A 20,301-nucleotide genomic window follows, 5' to 3' on the forward strand; every position below is an offset into this window, starting at 1 on the left:
CTCATGAATGCCTTATAGAGCCTCAACATCACATCCCTGCTCTTATATTCTATATCTTTAGAAATGAATGCCAACATTGCATTTGCCTTCTTCACAACTGACTCAACCTGGAGGTTAACCTTTAGGGTATCTTGCACAAGAACTTCCAAGTGCCTTTGCATCTCTGCATTTTGAATTCTCTCCCCATCGAAATAATAGTCTGCTCATTTATTTCTTCCACCAAAGTGCATCACAATACACTTTCCAACATTGTATTCCATTTGCCACTTCTTTGCCCATTCCCCTAAACTATCTAAGTCTCTCCACAGTCTCTCTGTTTCCTCAACACTACCCGCTCCTCCACCTATCGTTGTATCCTTGGCAAATTTAGTCACAAATCTATTAATACCGTAGTCCAAATCATTGACATACATCGTAAAAAGTAACGGTCTTAACACCGCTGTGGAACTCCACTGGTAACTGGCAGCCAGCCAGAATAGGATCCCTTTATTCCCATTCTCTGTTTTCTGCCGACCAGCCAATGCTCCACACATGCTAGTAACTCACCTGTAATTCCATGGGCTCTAATCTTGCTAAGCAGCCTCCTGCTTGTCAAAGGCCTTCTGCAAATCCAAGTACACCATGTCTACTGCATCTCCTTTGATTACCCTGCTTTTAATTTCCTCAAATAATTGCAATAGGTTTGTCAGACAGGATTTTCCTTTCAGGAAACCATGCTAGCTTTGGCCTGTGCCGCCAGGTACTCCATAATCTTATCCCTAACAATCCATTCCAACAACTTCCTAACCACTGATGTCAGGCTAACAGATCTTTAGTTTCCTTTCTGCTGCCTCCCACCCTTCTTAAATAGCAGAGTAACATTTGGAATTTTCCAGTCATCCGGTACAATGCCAAAATCTATCGATTCTTGAAAGATCACTGTTAAAGCCTCCACAAACTCTCCAGCTACTTCCTTCAGAACCTGAGGGTGCATTCCATCAGGTCCAGGAGATTTACCCACCCTTAGACCATTAAGCTTCCTGAGCACTTTCTCAACCATAATTTTCACTGCACAAACTTCACTTCCCTGACGCACTTGAATGTCCGGTATACTACAGACATCTTCCACTAGTGCTAACCTTTCATAAGGGTTATAAAATTATTATCTGTACTTCACTATTCTTTCTCCAAATTTCAATATATTTGACTCATAAACAACCCCAAACTCCAAAACTCTGTGTGCTATCCCATTTTTGTCAAAAGTAACCATTCTTTTTCCATTTTCCAATTGTGTCTTATATGAATATAATTTTGTATCTTAAAACTTAACTCAGGTTTCCTGTACACGTGTAACATCAGGTTTATTTGGTAAATCTTCAATAAATTTCTTAAACTCCTGACCATTAGCATTCCATTGTAAGATAAGAAAAACCATTAACGACCCTCCTTTGAAGTCTGAAGGTTATTTACTTCTCCTTGTAAGGCATCACTAGAAACTTCCTGAGTTAAGTCTTTTATCTCTAGATGTTCTTCTGCAGCTTTTAATATAATTTTATTTTCTTCTGTCCTGCTTTTAGTTTGTGCTGTTCAATTTAACACATCTGCCATGAAAGTGACAAACTTTAGTTTATCTACAATCAGAGAATCATTTGTTATACAATCATGCACTTTACACATTGTACTTAAACTGCCTGTATTGCGGATATAAATAGATGTCATTGACACTGTATCCTGTACTTTCTGCAGAGCCTCTGCATATGTCCATTTTCACCCAAATATGCTGCACTTCCACAGCTTTCTCATGCACAAGATACACTGCATAAGCAGAGCTATGTTCTCCTCCACAGTTGCTACAATTTAGTCTTATACCTTCACTACAATGATGATGAGGTTATATAAGGCATTGGTGAGGCCGAATCTTGAGTATTGTGTTCAGTTATGGTCACCAAATTACAGGAAGGATACAAATAAGGTTGAAAGAGTGCAGAGAAGGTTTACAAGGATGTTGCCGGGACTTGAGAAACTCAGTTACAGAGAAAGGTTGAATAGGTTAGGACTTTATTCCCTGGAGCGTATAAGAATGAGGGGAGATTTGATAGAGGTATATAAAATTATGATGAGTATAGATAGAGTGAATGCAAGCAGGCTTTTTCCACTGAGGCAAGGGGAGAAAAAAACCAGAGGACATGGGTTAAGGGTGAAGGGGGAAAAGTTTAAAGGGAACATTGGGGGGGCTTCTTCACACGGAGAGTGGTGGGAGTATGGAATGAGCTGCCAGACGAGGTGGTAAATGCGGGTTCTTTTTTAACATTTAAGAATAAATTGGACAGATACATGGATGGGAGGTGTATGGAGGGATATGGTCCGTGTGCAGGTCAGTGGGACTAGGCAGAAAATGGTTCGGCACAGCCAAGAAGGGCCAAAAGGCCTGTTTCTGTGCTGTAGTTTCTATGGTTTCTATGGTTTCTAATTGCCATAACCATATTCTCTGCCACATCAACCATACCGTTTTTTACCCTTACACGGCTGCTGCATGACCATACTTCTGGTATTGAAAACATATCAGAGGTTGTGGCACACAGACTCAAACCATGTAACTTATGTAATCTAAAGTTATACTTTCCAGCAACTTTTTGCCATCAAATTTAATAAACACTGATAAGCTATCTGTTCTAACTCCACCATAAAGCCCTCTTAAACGCTTAGTGTCACACAACTTTTCCCCCGACTAATTTATTTTTAACTAGGTCCATGGATACATCTAAAGTAGGGGTTCCCAACCTTCTTTATGCTATGGGCCTCTACCATTAACTGAGGGGTCCACGAACCCAAAGTTGGGAGTCACTGACCTAGAGGCACTCCAGAGATTACTCCCCAAAGCCACTGTCATTCAATATATTTCTTGGTGTTACTTTCATTCCTTCCACAGCTTTTAACCCCAAAGCTTTCTCATATTGCTAACTATCTTTACAAAATACTAGGAATTCCCCATCTCTTAAGGGTTTTGCACCCAAAATGTCTTCTAATGATTTTTTCAAATCCTTAGTTAGTCTAATTGGATTGATATTAGAAACAGGACCTCATTCAAAACTCAACAAAACCTTAAACTCTTCCTTCCTTCTTTTATTTATACCCTGTCTACTGCTTTCATCACTGGACATTAAGGTACTACAATCCTCAATTGGCCACTTATAGTTGAATTTCCTGGAAACCTCCCACTTGCCTTCCTCCATACAACTCCTATCACCCAATACCACCTCATATTCACTAACACCGTCTTCTCCATTTCTTCCTGCCACCTCTAACCCCCTTCTTCCCTGACAGAAAAATCCCAATGGCATGCTCAGTCCTTTGCTCTAACCCCAATCAGTTTTGAGGAGGCGAGATAGGACTTGGGAATTGTGTGTGTATTTCCATCCCACTTCACAGCTCATATCCGCCCAAGCTTATGAGGATAAATTAACTACAACTGATCATTTTCTCTGACCTTCTCAATTTTCCTAACCACTGGCTTTGTGTGTGGTGCAATTCCTGATTCTCCTTGTCATGCATGCAAAAGAATCAGTGGCTAAGCTAAGAATCTCAAGGGGCTAACTTGATGAGGTATTTTTAGCATTTATATTGTAGATGAACACACCTATATGAGAACATTTTTTGCAATGCTTGGGTGGAGGTTGTGGCAAAGCAAGGGTTAAGAGAATGCCCAGGCAAAAATAGTGTAGGATAGTGTGCAGTCAACACAGGCAAGAAAGATCCTTGAGAGCATAGCTTGCCTTTGCACAGCATGGGGCCGGAGCCATTTAGCATACCAAGACAAGATAAGGCCAAACAAAGAATTCTAGAGTAACATTTACTATTGGACAGTTACTTTACCAATTCTGAGGAGTTATTGTCCCTTAACACTCAACTCCTATTGGTTATTAACACCTATATTATCATAGTCTGTCTGGTGATTGCTTATTCAGATAAGGAATTGGAACACACACAAGATAATCAGTTGGGCAATGATGACATCCAGCTCATGCATTTCTGTATAAAAATGTTGTTTATCTGTACTTTTGTTCAAACTTTAGAACAGTTTGATGATGGGGCCAGGTTGCTCTGCTTGAGCACAAGTAAATACAGTGTGATTGAAGAATGAGTGCAAGTTTTCAGAGTCCAGTTAATCAGCCACGACACCTGCACAGATGGACGTTGCTGGGTATATACTTGCGAATGTATGTTTGCCACAGCTCGGTTTCTTATTAAGACTCATTACTGTGATTTACAGCATTAATTTTCAAACTACAGGTTCAGTAAGTACAAATAATTTGCATGACTTTAGCAATATAGATTCCTATTTATTCTGTCAGCAAAATGACAGTGCTGTATACATCTCCCTCAAATAAAAGAAATGTTGGGTTTACAGCCCCTGTGGTACTTTGCTTCTAAATAAAGATCTCATATTTGTAATGTATATGTGGCTATTTACTTGCCTATACACATATTTATACCTGGGAGTGCACATTTCGTACAACATGGTCTGAGAACATATCCTTCACAGTCAAGAGCGCTCTCCAAGGCCTCTACTTTCTGAGGAGACTAAAGAAACCATAAGATGTAGGAGCAGAATTAAGCCATTTGGCCCACTGAGTCTGCTCTGCCAATTCATCATGGCTGATCCATTATTTTTCACAGCTCCAATCTCCTGCTTTCTCACCATATCCTTTCATGCCAATCAAGAAACTATCAACCTCTGCCTAAATATACATAAAGACTTGGCCTCCACAGCAGCCTGTGGCAACGAATTCCACAGATTCACCACCCTCTAGCTAATTTCTCCATATCTTCATTCTATAAGGATGCCACTCTAGTCTAAAGCTGTGTCCTCTGGTCCTAGACTACCCCACCATAGAAAACATCCTCGCCACATCCACTCTATCAAGGCCTTTCACTATTCGATTGGTCTCAATTAGGTCACCCCCCCCCCCCCACATTCTTCTGAATTCTAGTGAGTACAGGCCCAGAGCCATCAAACTCTCGTCATATGACAAGCCATTCAATCCCGGAATCATTTTTGTGAACCTCCTTTGAACCCTCTCCAGAGTCAGCACAACTTTTCAAAGATAAGGGGCCCAAAACTGCTCACAAAACTACAAGTGAAGCCTCACCAGTGCTTTATAAAGCCTCAACATTGCATCCTTACTATTATATTCTAGTCCTCTTGAAATGAATGCTAACATTGCATTTGCCTTCCTCACCGCAGACACAACCTGTAAATTAACCATTAGGGAACACTGCACAAAGACTTCAAAGTCCTGTTGCACCTTATATTTTTGAATTTTCTCTCCATTTAGTAGTCTACCCTTTTATTTCTTCTACAAAAGCATACAAGCATACTTTTTCCCAACACTGTATTCCACCTGCCACTTCTTTGCCCATTCTCCTAATCCAGAGGTCCCCAACCACCAGGCCGCGGACCAGTACCGGGCTGCAGAGCATGCGCTACTGGGCCGTGAGGAAACGATATGATTTGGCGATATGAGCCAGCTGCACCTTTCCTCATTCCCTGTCACACCCACTGTTGAGCCATTACGCGCGCGTCATCCATGTTAGCGCGGGAAGGAGATCAACTCCTCGAGCTTGCAAATGACGGCGGGCTGAAAAGTCTGTTTGACATAACATCTCTGCCAGCATTCTGGATCAAAGTCAAGGCTCAATATCCTGAGATAGCCACGGAAGCACCGAAAATGTTGCTTCCATTTCCAACATATCTCTGCGATGAATGTAACAAAAACTAAATTGCGGATTAGACTGGACATAAGGAACCCCCTTCGAGTATCACTGTCTCCCATCACCCCTCGATAGGACCATCTTGTTGCAGGAAAACAAGCCCAGGGCTCCCACTGATTCAGCGATATTGGTGCGTTGCAATGATTTTCTATGTTCATACAGGGAGAATAGGCACTGTGTTTAATATCCAAACGTTACTTAAAATGTTATGATGCTATTGACTTATAACCATATAGCAATTACAGCACGGAAACAGGCCATCTCCACCCTTCTAGTCCGTGCTGAACGCTACTCTCACCTAGTCCCACCGAGCTGCACTCAGCCCATAACCCTCCATTACTTTCCTGTCCATATACCTATCCAATTTAACTTTAAATGATAATATCGAACCTGCTTCTGACACTTCTACTGGAAGTTTATTCAACACTTACTTCAAGCTCCCCTGTCCTCCCCTGATATTTGACTTATCGCTATATTCATGCGAGGAAAATATGTGCTGTGTGTTTAATATTAAATTTGTTAGATAAAGCCTTTTAGAAACGAAATTGAGTGTATTAGCCACTTATCACAGATATTCCAGTCGTGATTAACACCTCCCACCGCCCCCCGAACAGAATCGCCAAAAACGATTTGTAGAAAAATAATCGGCAGGTGCACGCATGCGCAAATCATGCATGCGCACTGGTGCCTGCGCAAGGCTTCATGGTAATTGTAGTCTTTCTCTGGGTAAACGCAATGTATTTGACTGCTACTCTTGTCCGTTGGCAGCCATCCCACTCCCCCCCCCCCCCCCGGGGTCGGCCGGTCCGCAAGAATTTTGTCAACATGAAACCGGTCCGCAGTGCAAAAAAGGTTGGGGACCCCTGTCCTAATCAGTCTAAGCCCTTCTGTAGCTTCTCTACTTCCTCAAACTTACCTGCCTGTCCGCCTATCTTCATATTGTCTGTAAACTTTGCAACAAAGCCATCAATTCTATCATCCAAGTCATTGATATATAATGTAAAAGGAAGTAGTCCCAACTCAGACCCCTGTAGTCACCAGCAGCCAGTCAGGAAAAGTTCCCTTTATTCCCACTCTTTACTTCCTGCCAATCAGCCACTGCTTTATTCTTTCTAATACCTTTTCTGTGATACCATGGGCTGTTAACTTGTTAAGCAGCCGCATGCGTGGCACCTTGTCAAAACCCAAGTACCTGGTAAACACTCACTATCTTCTATAGATGCACAGTGGAGAGCACCCAAGCATGCAGCTACAAGATCAGGTCGGACTCTGAGTTCTCTGTGATGAACTTGCAACCCAAAGACAACAAGGCAAAGGCAGGAACACTTCATTTACCTGAATAATCCCACTTCCAATGACGCTCAATTAGTTTAACTTTTCCAGAGAATACCAGCCACCCTATATCTATCCATCATCTTGAACAATCGTTCCCTTTATCACTGGTGCGCCGTTGCTTTGGTAAGCGTTTTATATAAAATGCATTCGTTTACTGGCTGGGGTACCCCTCCAGTTTCTTCCAAAGCTACAATCTCCACATTAACCAGAACAAGAGCAGCAGGTGTAGGGAGGGCCACCATCAGTGAGTTAACATCCAAGTCACACATCATCCTGACTTGGAAGTTCTGTATACCACCGTTCCTTCACTTCTCAAGGCTAATTAGGCATGGCATATAAACACTGATCCAACAAGCCAAAAATAAGGAAGATCTCTACCACCGAAAATGAAAAAAAATTGCTCCAGCAAATTGTGACTGAAGTCCATAGCATTTTTAAACCTGCCCATTCTTAACACGTTGTTATGCTTGGGAAGATGGGCCTTCAGTAGTGAATGTTATGCTTTGTATGTTAACTAAGCTTTTGGTAAAGAGTTTATGAAAGGTAACAAACAGTGCTTGCGTGTGGTGGGAAGAGAAATGGATCGCTGGAGTCCCCAGCCACTTACATCACTTGTCCTTTACTGCCAAGATGTTTGTGGAAGCCAGGCTCAGCTCCAAACTTCCATTCCAATACTGGGAAAATATTTGGAATAAGAACTTTGCAGCATTATCCAAACTCAAACCTGCAAAGCATTTGATTTTTGGCTAAGTTAGCATAAATGATGTTGGAAAGTTTCAAAACTTTCAATGGGCCAGTGTGGTTCTTCAGTGATGTTAGCAGCCACAGGCTGAATTACCTAGAGCGGACTGAGAACACACTTTGGTCCCTGCAGCCTATGGGGGTTAGAAGGTACTTACACCTGTTGAACTGAACCTCATATTTAAGCTAGTGTAGATTGTAAACAAATGGCACAGTGGGAAGATTGACAATTTCTCTGTGGTGATGGTCTCTTCACAGGTGGTGGGTTCCTTTTAGTGGTGCTCCTCATAGTTTCAAGCTCTGCACGTGGAACAGCTGACTTGCAAAGACAAACTTTGATCTTCCGGTCAAGATGGTGTTGAGCTGCAACATCTGTTGATGTTGTGGCTCAGTTATTTTTATTTAGGTTCATAGGGATGGTTTTGGGGTAGCATGTGGAGTTAGCGATAAGGTTCGGGATTAGGGACGGGGAGGAGAGAGTGTTAGAGGTCAGGGGCAGGAGCCAGTGTCCAGAGTCCAGGTTAGAGCACTCCGCCAGGGATCCTGGAGGTCGGGAGTTCAGGCACCTAAGAGACCATCAATCCCCAGGTCAGTGAGTCCCAGGTCGAAGGTCCACATGGGCAAGAGGCACAAAGACTAATGATCATCTAGGTCGGTGATTCCTGGGGTCAGAGATCATGAGGGCCAGTGATCCCGCCAGGTCATCTAGGTCAAAGATCCGCACAAATCCAGAAGTCATACCCATGATTGACAAGTCCTGGGTTTGAAGCCAGAAGGTCAAATCTGAGATTGGTGAGACCTGGGGTACATACCCAGAGGTCAGTGAAGTTCTGAGGTCAAAGTCCAGAGTTCAGCAAATCCAAAGGTCAAAAACCGAAGTTGATGAGTAGACACCTGAAAGTTAGAAGCCCAATGTCTGAGAGTTTGAGCTCAATGACTGGTGGCTTGTCCTGGGCTTGCAGGTGTGTGTGTAGGTGGGAAAGGGGTTTGATTTGCTGTTGTACTTCTGCTTGAGTTGCTCTGTTGAACACTGTGGGCATGCCATGTTGGCGCCGTAAAGGGCGGCAATATTAGTGGTCTGGCCTCAGCACATCCTAGAGTGTGTTGGTTGTTAACACAAATTATGCATTTCACTATATGTTTCTAAGTACGTGCAATAAATAAATCATCTGAAAACTGGTGAAAGGCTTTTATGGAGACAGTCTTTCTACAGGGGACAGTATCCAAACAGTGCAAGTTGCCCTAAACACAATGGCTCTTTACGCTGACAATCTTCCAATAGATGACAGGTTCCTTACAGTTTCTATCTACCTACAGGTGACTAGATCCTCACAGCAACTGTCTCCATTTTAAAGAACGATCTGTCAGACTTACCAATACACCTGGAGCCATCCAGGCTTGTGACAAAGCCACGTGGACAGTTACAGACATAGCTCCCGACGGTATTTGAGCATTCACCACCATCACACACTCCAGAAATTGTGCTGCATTCATCAATATCTAGAAAGAGAAAGAAATATATATTTTTCAACAAAAATATAAAAATTCATTAGTTGAGGCCAATGTTGGGAAACATACATTAAGGACCATAAGACCTTAATATATAGGAGCAGAAGTAGGCCATTTGGCCCATTGAGTCTGCTCCACACTGTTGAACACTACTATGGAATTGCTTGTTGGTGTTTGGTTAAAATAAAATAAAGTCCAGAGCAAATGCTAAATTTCTGGGTATTGATGGATTACAGGTAAAAAGAGGAGAGCTGAAATCTGGCATTCACACCAACAGAAATCAGAAACTAAGTATCGCTGTGGTATAGCTAATAGAACTGCTGTCTCACACAGCCAGTGAGCCAGAATTAATCTTGGGCGCTGATATTGTTTCTGTGTAGCTTACGCAACCATGTGGGCATTCCTGTATGCTCCTGTTACTTCCTAATCACATAAACGCATTGGTTGGTAGGATAATTTGCCACCTTACGTTACACCTAGTGTGCACTTGAATGGTAGAGTCTGAAGGCAGGTTGATGGGAATGGGGGAGAATAGGTTACATGAAAAATTGAGAGTGGATTTGATCAGTCAAACTTGATGGACAGAATGGCTTCCTTCCACGCTGTAAAAAATACAGAAAAGCCTGTCATTAGGGTGTGATAAGGTAAGGTGGAGAATTCTCCATTGGGATAGCAAGACCATGGACCAGCTTCTGTGCTTCAGAGTTGCATGCCACAAAGTAACAGTAGCATAAGTCCCTGAAGAGATGCTGTTTTGGCAAACTATTCTCCAATGATAGGAAATGGTGGAAATAGAAAACAAAGGTAATTTAAACTTTAAACAGGCAAACTCTTTATAAGCTCTCAGGACAGCATGACAGCGTCGTGTTTAATGAAAGACCTTTATCACAGAGTAACTCTTGAAGTTCAGATCACTTTTGTTGCTTGCAGGAATCATACTATCGCACCCACTCCTAGAGCATTCACACTCAGTGCTCACCCTCACACTTACTCTAACGTGCTTCCTCTCATTCAAACACTCAAATATATCGCTCTCAGTTTGACTCTGCCAGCACACATTCACTCACTTGCCCACATCACCCTCATAAATACTACATGAAAGCCATTCCTGCAAAAAGGAATTTTTAAGACAACAAGGCTATATTGTACAGTTGAGGGGATAATATCTTTGTGCAGGATATTTAAACTTAATGTGAATGATCCTAATCATGTGTTGTGGTTTGCAAGGTCATTCATCAGTCGTCAACAGAAAATCAATAGTAAATGAATGCCAAAAGCTGAATTGCAGATTGATTTCTCTTTTAAAAAAAGTCCATAAAAACAAAACATCATCTAAAGCCAAAACAACACACACAAAATACTGGAAGAACTCAATATCTATGAAAAAGAGTAAACAGTTATCAATTTGGGCCAAGACCCTTCTTCAGGACTCCCTCTGCAACCTAGTTGATCGATGTTAGACATTTGTGGATTTATAGAAAATTTCGCCAGTTCAACAGACTGCTAGAAAGTATGCATACTATAGCTGATATGTTTGTAATTTGCTAGAACTATCTCAATCCGCAAGAAATGTTAACCCACTTCTGGACACCTTATCCAGCTGGTACTAAAAACTTAAGCTCGAATGGGGACGCTGAAGAGACCAGAACCAGAATCACAGTCAGATTTATTATAAGACCATAAGACCATAAGATACAGGAGCAGAAGTAGGCCATTCGGCCCATCAAGTCTGCTCCGCCATTCAATCATGGGTTGATCCAATTCTTCCAGTCATCCCCACCCCCCTGCCATCACCTCATACCCTTTGATGCCCTGGCTAATTAAGACCTAGCTATCTCTGCCTTAAATACACCCAATGACTTGGCCTCCACAGCCATTCGTGGCAACAAATTCCACAGATTTACCACCCTCTGACTAAAGTAATTTCTCCGTATCTCTGTTCTAAATGGATGTCCTTCAATCCTGAAGTTGTGCCCTCTTGTCCTAGAATCCCCTAACATGGGAAGTAACTTTGCCATGTCTAATCTGTTTAGGCCTTTTAATATTAAGAATGTTTCTATGAGATCTCCCCCCACCCCATCCCCATTCGCCTGAACTCCAGGGAATACAGACCAAGGGCTGCCAGACGTTCCTCATACAGTAACCCTTCCATTCCTGGAATCATTCTTGTGAATCTTCTCTGAACCCTCTCCAATGTCAATATATCCTTTCTCAAATAAGGAGCCCAAAACTGCACATAATACTCCGTGTGGTCTCACGAGTGCCTTATAGAGCCTCAACATCACATCCCTGCTCTTATATTCAATACCTTTAGAAATGAATGCCAACATTGCAAATGCCTTCTTCACAACGGACTCAATCTGGAGGTTAATCTTTAGGGTATCCTGCACAAGGACTCCCAAGTCCCTTTGCATCTCTGCATTTTGAATTCTCTCCCCATCTAAATAATAGTCCGCTGGTTTATTTCTTCCACCAAAGTGCATCACCATACACTTTCCAACATTGTATTTCATTTGCCACTTCTTTGCCCATTCCCCTAAACTGTCTAAGTCTCTCTGCAGGCTCTCTGTTTCCTCAAAACTACCTGCTCCTCCACCTATCTTTGTATCATTGGCAAATTTAGCCACAAATCCATTAATACTGTAGTACAAATCATTGACATACATCGTAAAAAGCAGCAGTCCCAACACCGACCCCTGTGGAACTCCACTGGTAACTGGCAGCCAGCCAGAATATGATCCCTTTATTCCCACAACACATATCAAAGTTGCTGGTGAACGCAGCAGGCCAGGCAGCATCTCTAGGAAGAGGTACAGTCGACGTTTCAGGCCGAGACCCTTCGTCAGGACTAACCTCTTCCTAGAGATGCTGCCTGGCCTGCTGCGTTCCTCTTCCTAGAGATGCTGCCTGGCCTGCTGCATTCACCAGCAACTTTGATGTGTGTTGCTTGAATTTCCAGCATCTGCAGAATTCCCTGTGTTTGCACCTTTATTCCCACTCTCTGTTTTTTGCCAACCAGCCAATGCTACGCCCATGTTAGTAACCTTCCTGTAATTCCATGGGCTCTTATCTTGCTAAGCAGCCTCATGTGTGGCACCTTGTCAAAGGCCTTCTGAAAATCCAAGAACACCACCTCTACTGCATCTCGTTTGTCTACCCTGCTTATAATTTCCTCAAGGAATTGCAGTAGGTTTGTCAGGCAGGATTTTCCTTTCAGGAAACCATGCTGGCTTTGGCCTATCTTGTCATGTGCCTCCAGGTACTACGTAATCTCATCCCAAACCATCAATTCCAACAACTTCCCAACCACTGATGTCAGGCTAACCGGTCTATAGTTTCCTTTCTGCTGCCTCCCACCCTCCTTAAATAGCGGAGTAACATTTGCAATTTTCCAGTCATCTGGTACAATGCCAGAATCTATCGATTCTTGATAGATCATCGTTAAAGCCTCCGCAATCTCTCCAGCTATTTCCTTCAGAACCTGAGGGTGCATTCCATCTGGTCCAGGAGATTTATCCACCGTCAGACCATTAAGTTTCCTGAGCACCTTCTCAGTCGTAATTTTCACTGCACAAACTTCACTTCCCTGACACTCTTGAATGTCCAGTATACTGCAGATGTCTTCCACTGTGAAAACTATGCAAAATATGCATTCAGTTCCTCTGCCATCTCTGCATCTCTCATTACAATATCTCCAGCGTCATTTTGTATTAGTCCTGTATCTATCCTCCACTCTCTTTTACCCTTTGTATACTTAAAAAAAGGCTTTTAGTATCTTCTTTGATTTTGGTCATCAGCTTCCTTCATAATTCATCTTTTCTTTCCTAATAACCTTCTTAGTTTCTTTTTGCAAGTTTTTAAAAGCTTCCCAATCTTCTATCTTCCCACTAGCTCTGGCTTCCTTGTATGTCCCTTAACCTTACGCTCTCTTATCACCTCTGGATCATTGCACAACACCCAATCCAGCACAGCTGATCCCCTAGTGGGCTCAACAACAAGCTGTTCTAAAAAGCCATCCTTAGACATTCTACAAATTTTCTCTCTTGAGGTCCAGTACTGACCTGGTTTTCCCAATTCACTTTCATGTTAAAATTCCCAACTATTATCATGACATTGTCTTTCTGACACGCTTTTTCTATCTTCCGCTGTAATTTGTAATCCACATCCCGGCTGCTGTTTGGAGGCCTGTATACAACTGCCATTAGGGTCCTTTCACCCTTGCCATTTCTTAACTCAACCCATAGAAACTTTACACCTTGCAATCCAATGTCATCTCTTTCCAATGATTTAATATTATTTATTATACACAGAGCCACACCACCCCCTCTGTCTACTAACCTATCTTTCCGATACACTGTACATCCTTGGATGTTCAGCTCCCAATGGCAGCCATCCTTTAGCCAAGTTTCAGAGATGGCCACAACGTCATATTTGCCAATCTGTAGCTGAATTTCAAGATCCTCCATTTTATTCCTTATGCTGCATGCATTCAAATATAACACTTTCAGTCTAGTATTTGTTGCATTCTGTTTTAACTGCATCACGCCTCTATTGCCCTGTAACTCATCCCACTGGCTGTGATTAAGCCTCATCTCCTGCCTGTTCTTTCTATAATCTCTGTTGCATGCTATCTTTGATTTATTTCTGTTTTCCCCTTCCTCAATCTCTCTGGTTCTCATTCCCCTGCCAAATTAGTTTAAACCCTCCCTAACAGCTCTATTAAATGTGCCTGCTAGGATATTGGACCCCCTGGGTTCAGGTGTAACCCGTCCTTTTTGTACAGGTCGTACCTCCGCCAGAAGAGGCCCCAGTGATCCAGGAATCTGAAGCCCTACCCCTACACCGGTCTCTCAGCTACACATTAATACGCCTGATCATGCTATTCTTGCACTCGCTAGCACGTGGCACAGGCAGCAATCCTGAGGTTACTACCCTAGTGGTCCTGCTTTTCAGCTTCCTACCTCACTCACTGAATTCTCTCTTCAGGACCTGACATATATTGCAAAATTTATCACTGACATACATTGCAAAATTCATTGTTTTGCAGCAGTAGTACAGTGCAAGCTGTAAAAATTACTGTAAGTTACAAAATAAAGTAATAGTGCAAAACACGAGTAACAAGTAGTGTTCATGGGTTCACAGACTATTCAGAAATCTGATGACAGAGGGAAAGAAGCGGTCTCTGAAACATTGGGTTTGGGTATACATTTCCCTGATGGTAATAATGTGAAGATGGACTGCTTTAATGAATTGGTCCCAGGTTAGACCCTGAGATGTTGACACGCAGGAACTTGAAGCTGCTCACCCTTTCCACCCTGACCCTTCAATGAGTACTGGTGTGTTTTCCCAATTTATTCTCCCCAAAGTCCACAATCAATTCCTTGGTCTTGCTGTTGTTGAGTGTGAGGTTATTGTTGTGACACCACTCAACCAATTGTTCTCTCTCTCTCCAGTACACCTCCTCATTGGTATTTTGCCAACAGTAGTGGTGTCATCATCAGTGAATTTGTAGCTGGTATTTGAGCTGTGCCTACCTTCAGTCACGAGTGCAGAGTCTGGACCTTTGGCATTTGGTATGTCATCTAAAACTTTGATAAACTTCTACAGAAGCACAGTGGAGAGTATCCTGACTGACTGTACCACGCGTGACCTGGTAAAGAAGCACCACAGCCAAAGAAAAGAAAAGCCTATAAAAAGTGGTGGGTGCAGCCAAGTTCATCACAGGAAAAGCCCTCCCCACCATTGAGCATATCTACAAAGAGCACTGTCACAAGAAAAAGCAGCATCGATCATCAAGAATCCCCACCATCCAGACCATGCTCTTTTCTTACTGCTACCATCAGGAATGAGGTAGATCCCACACTACTGGGTTCAGGAATAGTTATTACCCTTTAACCATCAGCCTCCTGAACCAGCATGAGCATCTTCATTCACCATGACACTGAAAAAAATCATTGAACACAAGCTATGGACTCACTTTCAAAGACTCTACATCCCATGTTCTCAATATTATTTATGTATATCTGTAATTATTCTTTTTTGTATTTGCAGTTTGTCTTCTTTTGCAAATCGGCAGCTGTCAGTCTGTGAGTACAGCTTGCTTTTCAGTGATTCTATTGTACTTCTGTGTTTTACTGGGAATGCCTGCAAGAAACTGAATCCCAGGGTAGTATTTGGTGACATGTATGAACATAGGTAATATACTTTGAACTTTAACCCATATCATCATGATAGATTTCATGGTAGTCTCTCTGACAGGTTGGTGCTCCAACTTTCAGATAACATTGGTTTGAAAGGAGGTAGCTCTTGATGTCCATGATGAGATAGCAAGACAGAAAGCCTCATGAATGTTAACAATTCCAGTATTTTGAGGAAGATACTGGGTCAGTCTTGAGGTCAGAGCCAAGAATGAAGGGAGAGAAATGGGAAATGGTGGTGTTTATAGTTAAATTACTTCCTGTAATCTTTAGAGCTCAGTTCTCCCCGACACAATTGGTACAGGTACTGGTTACCTCAGAGCAAACCAGGGATGTAACAAGGATCAAAAGCTGTTATCAAGTCCTGCTAATATCAACTTCAGTCTTAACTTATAATGGACTTAGCAGAGGCTCCTTGAGCTCATTCCCATATCGAGCAAGGTTATTTGATCCTATACAGCATCCACATTGTGTTCCCTATATCACCTAAATCACCACACTCCTTTGATCTCAGTTTGGAATACATCTAATGACTGAGCACTCAGTGCATTCTAAGGTAGAGAGTTCCAAAGATATTCGTCCTTTGTGTAATTTATCTTTCCCTCATTCGTAAGTAGAAAACATTTTATCTTGAGACTATCCAAGATTCACACCTCAAGGAGCAGCCTTCTCAATACTTCCCTGATAATCTCTCTCAGAATCTTGTGTGTCTCGATGAGATTGCCTCTCACTCTACTAAACCTCGGGTGCTTTAGCTGATCTATTTGATCTTTGCTCACACTACACTCTCGTTCCAGGAATCTGCATTGCACACTAATGGAAGATGCAGCATTTGCTCTTTGCCAAGATAACAATCAGCATGATTCACAGTAGATGTATGTGTTTGTGCATTGGATACCTGCGACTAATGGATGGTACTGTTGTTAATTATTTGCCCTGGGTACAAGTTCCAATGCTATAAAAATGACTTTTTTTGCTGGCAGATTGGCAAAATTAATGGATTCAGTGCTTGAGGCATAATTCCTAAACTCATCTTTGTACCAACAGACCTGGTGAGCCTGCACCCAGAACATTAGGTACAGGGCTGGTCTCCCTACTAAAATAGAAACATTTAGGATGGAGAAAGTACTTTGAAACTTTATCAGGTTAACTCCCAGGAGGCTGAGATGGGTAATGATCTTGTTGGAAGAATGTGAACAAAGCTGCAATGTTCTTTTCACATACTCTGAAGTCTGAGAAGAGATCAGATTTAAGCATAATAAGTTCTTATGGGGCCTGTCTGGATAAATACTGTACAAGAATGATATCTCCATGGATGGGATGATTTCAAGTGGGCCCAATCAAATCGAGAAAGGAGGCTATACACAGGCTGGGGCGAGCAATTTAAAAAGGAGCGTTCACAGGCCTTCAGATTTTTCCAGCAGCCCAATCATGATTAAGGTAGGGACAAGTAAAGTGGCTACTGTTGGACTTGCCATTGTGTGAGTGGGCCAGTGTTATAGTGGGGAGGCTTTGGCTAAAGAGGCTTGGGCAAGGTAAGTTTCTGGTAAGTTTCTTCTTCTGCATTCTTCATCAGTTAGTGCAGTGAGAACGGTGCCAGGGACTGTGTCGTGTTCCTTGTGTGAGATGTGGGGATCCAGCCTTCCGGATGTACTGAACTGCAGCTCCTCAGCTCAACACCAGCTCCAGAGCAAAGAAAGCCCAGTAACCTCTCTACTTTCTGCGAAGGCTGAGAAAAGTCCAACTCCCACCCCCCATCCTCACCACATTCTACAGAGGTTGTATTGAGAGCATCCTGAGCAGCTGCATCACTGTCTGGTTCGGAAATTGCACCATCTCGGATCGCAAGACCCTGCAGTGGATAGTGAGGTCAGCTGAGAAGATCATCGGGGTCTCTCTTCCCACCATTACAGACATTTACACCACACGCTGCATCGATAAAGCAAACAGCATTATGAAGGACCCCACGCACCCCTCATACAAACTTTTCTCCCTCCTGCCATCTGGCAAAAGGCACCGACGCATTCAGGCTCTCATGACCAGACTATGTAACAGTTTCTTCCCCCAAGCCATCAGACTCCTCAATACCCAGAGCCTGGACTGACACCAACCTACTGCCCTCTACTGTGCCTAACGTCTTGTACATTATTTATTGTACTGTTTTCTGCACTTTATGCAGTCCTGGGTAGGTCTGTAGTATAGTGTAGTTTTTGTGTTGTTTCACGTAGTTCAGTGTAGACTTTGTATTGTTTCATGTAGCACCATGGTCCTGAAAAACGTGTCTCGTTTTTTCTGTGTACTGTACCAGCAGTTATGGTCGAAATGACAATAAAAAGTGACTTGACTTGACTTGACCTGACCAGATTAAGAAACTGGAGCTGCAGCTTGATGATGCTTGGCTCAGACAGGAAACTGAGGAGATTATAGGTAGGAGCTACAGGGAGCCAGTCACCCTTAAGTTGCAGGAGGCAGGTACCTGGGTGATTGTCAGGAGAGGGAAAGGAAATGGCAGCCAGGACTGAGTACCTCTGTGGCCTTTCCTCTCAACAATAAGTATATCGCTCTGGATACTGTTGAGGGGGACAATCTACCCCGGGGAGCCAAAGCAACCAGATGTCTGGCACTATGGCTTAGAAGGGAAGTGGGCTGAAGAGGACTGCAGTAGTGATAGGGCATTCCATAGTTAGGAGTAGACACAAGACTCTGTGGATGTGAAAGAGACACCTGGATGGTATGTTGCCTCCTAGGTGCCAGGGTAAAGGACGTTTTGGATTCTAAAGGGTGGGGGGGGTGTGAACAGTCAGAAGTCTTCGTACGTATTGGCACCAATGGCATTGGTAGAAAAGGGGAGGAGGTCCTGAAGAGAGAATATAGGGAGCTAGTTAGAAAGTTGAAAAGCAGGACCTCCAGGGTAATAATCTTTGGATTGCTGCCTATGCCACATGTCAGAGAGAGTAAGAATAGGACTATTTGACAGATAAATGTGTGGCTGAGGAACTGGTGCAGGGAGCAGGGCTTTAGATTTGCTGTAATTTGAGCTTCCTTATGGGTTTGTGAATGGTATTAATCTAGTATTTCTTCAGGATCTTAGCGACCCTTCCAGAAACTGTGGAAATATGCCATCCATAAACCTATAAGAAAGTTCAAATCACAGCTTATGCGGGTCAAAGATGACCTGGGATTCAGGACGGCTGGTGTTTACAGGATTCCTTGTGAATGAGTAGCAGCCTATATATCAGCCAGATAGGATGCAGAGTGGAAACCAGCATCAAAGAGCACAGGAGGTTACCCAGAGAAACCAGCAGTAGTGCAAAGGCCATAGGAATGACTTTGATGACACAAAAATACTGTGCCATGCCATTGGCTTTTGGGACCACCTGGTGAGGGAGGTCATTGAACTAAAACTAGAGAAAAAGAATTTTAACAAAGACAAAGGTCTCACTCTATGTAAGAACTGGAATTCAATTGTCAACAAGGTGAGAGAGTGGAAACCTGACTGGATGAGGACTAACCAATCAGGAGGGACGGACAACAGGGGCAAAAATACCACCGGACTAGACATGCCCAGGGATCATCCCTGATGAAGATGGTAGAGTTTGTCATCAAAACATCAGTTAAAATCGATACCTATACCCGGCTAGACACCCGAGAGGAGTTTATCTGCATTGACAATGATCTTTCAAGAATCACTATGTTGTGGCATGGTTCTGGAGGACTGGAAAATTGCAAATATCACTCCATTCTTCAAGAAGGAAGGAAGGCAGAAGAAAGGAAATTACAGGCCAGTTAGCCTGACTTCAGAGGTTGGGAAGATGTTGCAGATGATTGTTAAGGATGAGGTCTCAGGGTACTTGGAGGCACATGAAAAAATAGACCAAAGTCAGCATAGTTTCCTTAAGGGAAAATCTTGCCTGACAAATCTGTTGGAATTCTTTGAGGAAAATACAAGCAGGATAGACAAAGGGGAATTGGTGGATGTTGTGTACTTGGATTTTCAGAAGGCCTTTGACAACATGCCCTACAGGAGGCTGCTTAACAAGCCATGAGCCCATGGTACTACAGGAAATATACAGTACTAACATAGATAATTGAATGGCTGATTGGCAAGTGGCAAAGTGTGGGAGTAAAGGCAGCCTTTTCTGGTTGGCTGCCGGTGACTAGGGCTGTTCTACAGTTGTCGATGTTGGCACCAATTCTTTTTATGTTATATGTCTGGAGTGGGAGGAACTAAAAATGGCGCCAGATGTCCTTGTGGAGCTGAGTGACTTCTTCCAGTTCATCCATGAAACAGTTAAATTTCTTGTCTTTTAATGCCTAATTTGTCTTTTCAAGATGGTTGGAGTTCTTTCAGAGTCAGTGATCTACAACTGCATTCAAACTGTGGTTCTTCATGGCGCTGGGTTTTTGCTCTTGGAACTCACCAAGCGGTCTATATTTCAGGATCTCCTGGTGTGGCTTGGAAGACGTGTGGCTTCGTGGTGTAGCCCTGTCAACATCCCTATTCCTCGCCAGTGTTACCGACTGTAGCATCATGGGAGATTGTAACATTGAGACAGCAGTGTACGTGGCTATCGAAAGAAGGCAGTCAAGGCGGGGGAACTCGAATAAGTGATGTTGCATATTGTAGTACTGAAAGTGAGCTGTTGGGCTCCTTCTCATTTGTTGCAAGAGCAACAACTCTCTCTCCCTCTTAGTGGGAGAGAGAACCTTTTTGATCTTCAACCAAGAGTTATAGTTCAGTATAAATTTCAGCCATAAAGGACTAAAC

General features: G+C 42.9%; 1 protein-coding gene across 3 annotated transcripts in view; it reads right to left on the reverse strand.

The window, feature by feature from the left end:
* The window catches only part of fbn2b (fibrillin 2b), a 287,896-nt gene that overhangs the window by 138,936 nt on the left and 128,659 nt on the right, over positions 1–20,301 (reverse strand). For all 3 annotated transcript variants that reach the window (XM_063032677.1, XM_063032678.1, XM_063032679.1), the window contains one exon: positions 9,202–9,327. In XM_063032677.1, coding sequence (XP_062888747.1) covers positions 9,202–9,327 — 126 coding nt within the window. The remainder of the gene's footprint in view (positions 1–9,201; positions 9,328–20,301) is intronic.

Source organism: Mobula hypostoma, chromosome 24 (assembly GCF_963921235.1).
Source record: "Mobula hypostoma chromosome 24, sMobHyp1.1, whole genome shotgun sequence".
NCBI lineage: Eukaryota > Metazoa > Chordata > Chondrichthyes > Myliobatiformes > Myliobatidae > Mobula > Mobula hypostoma.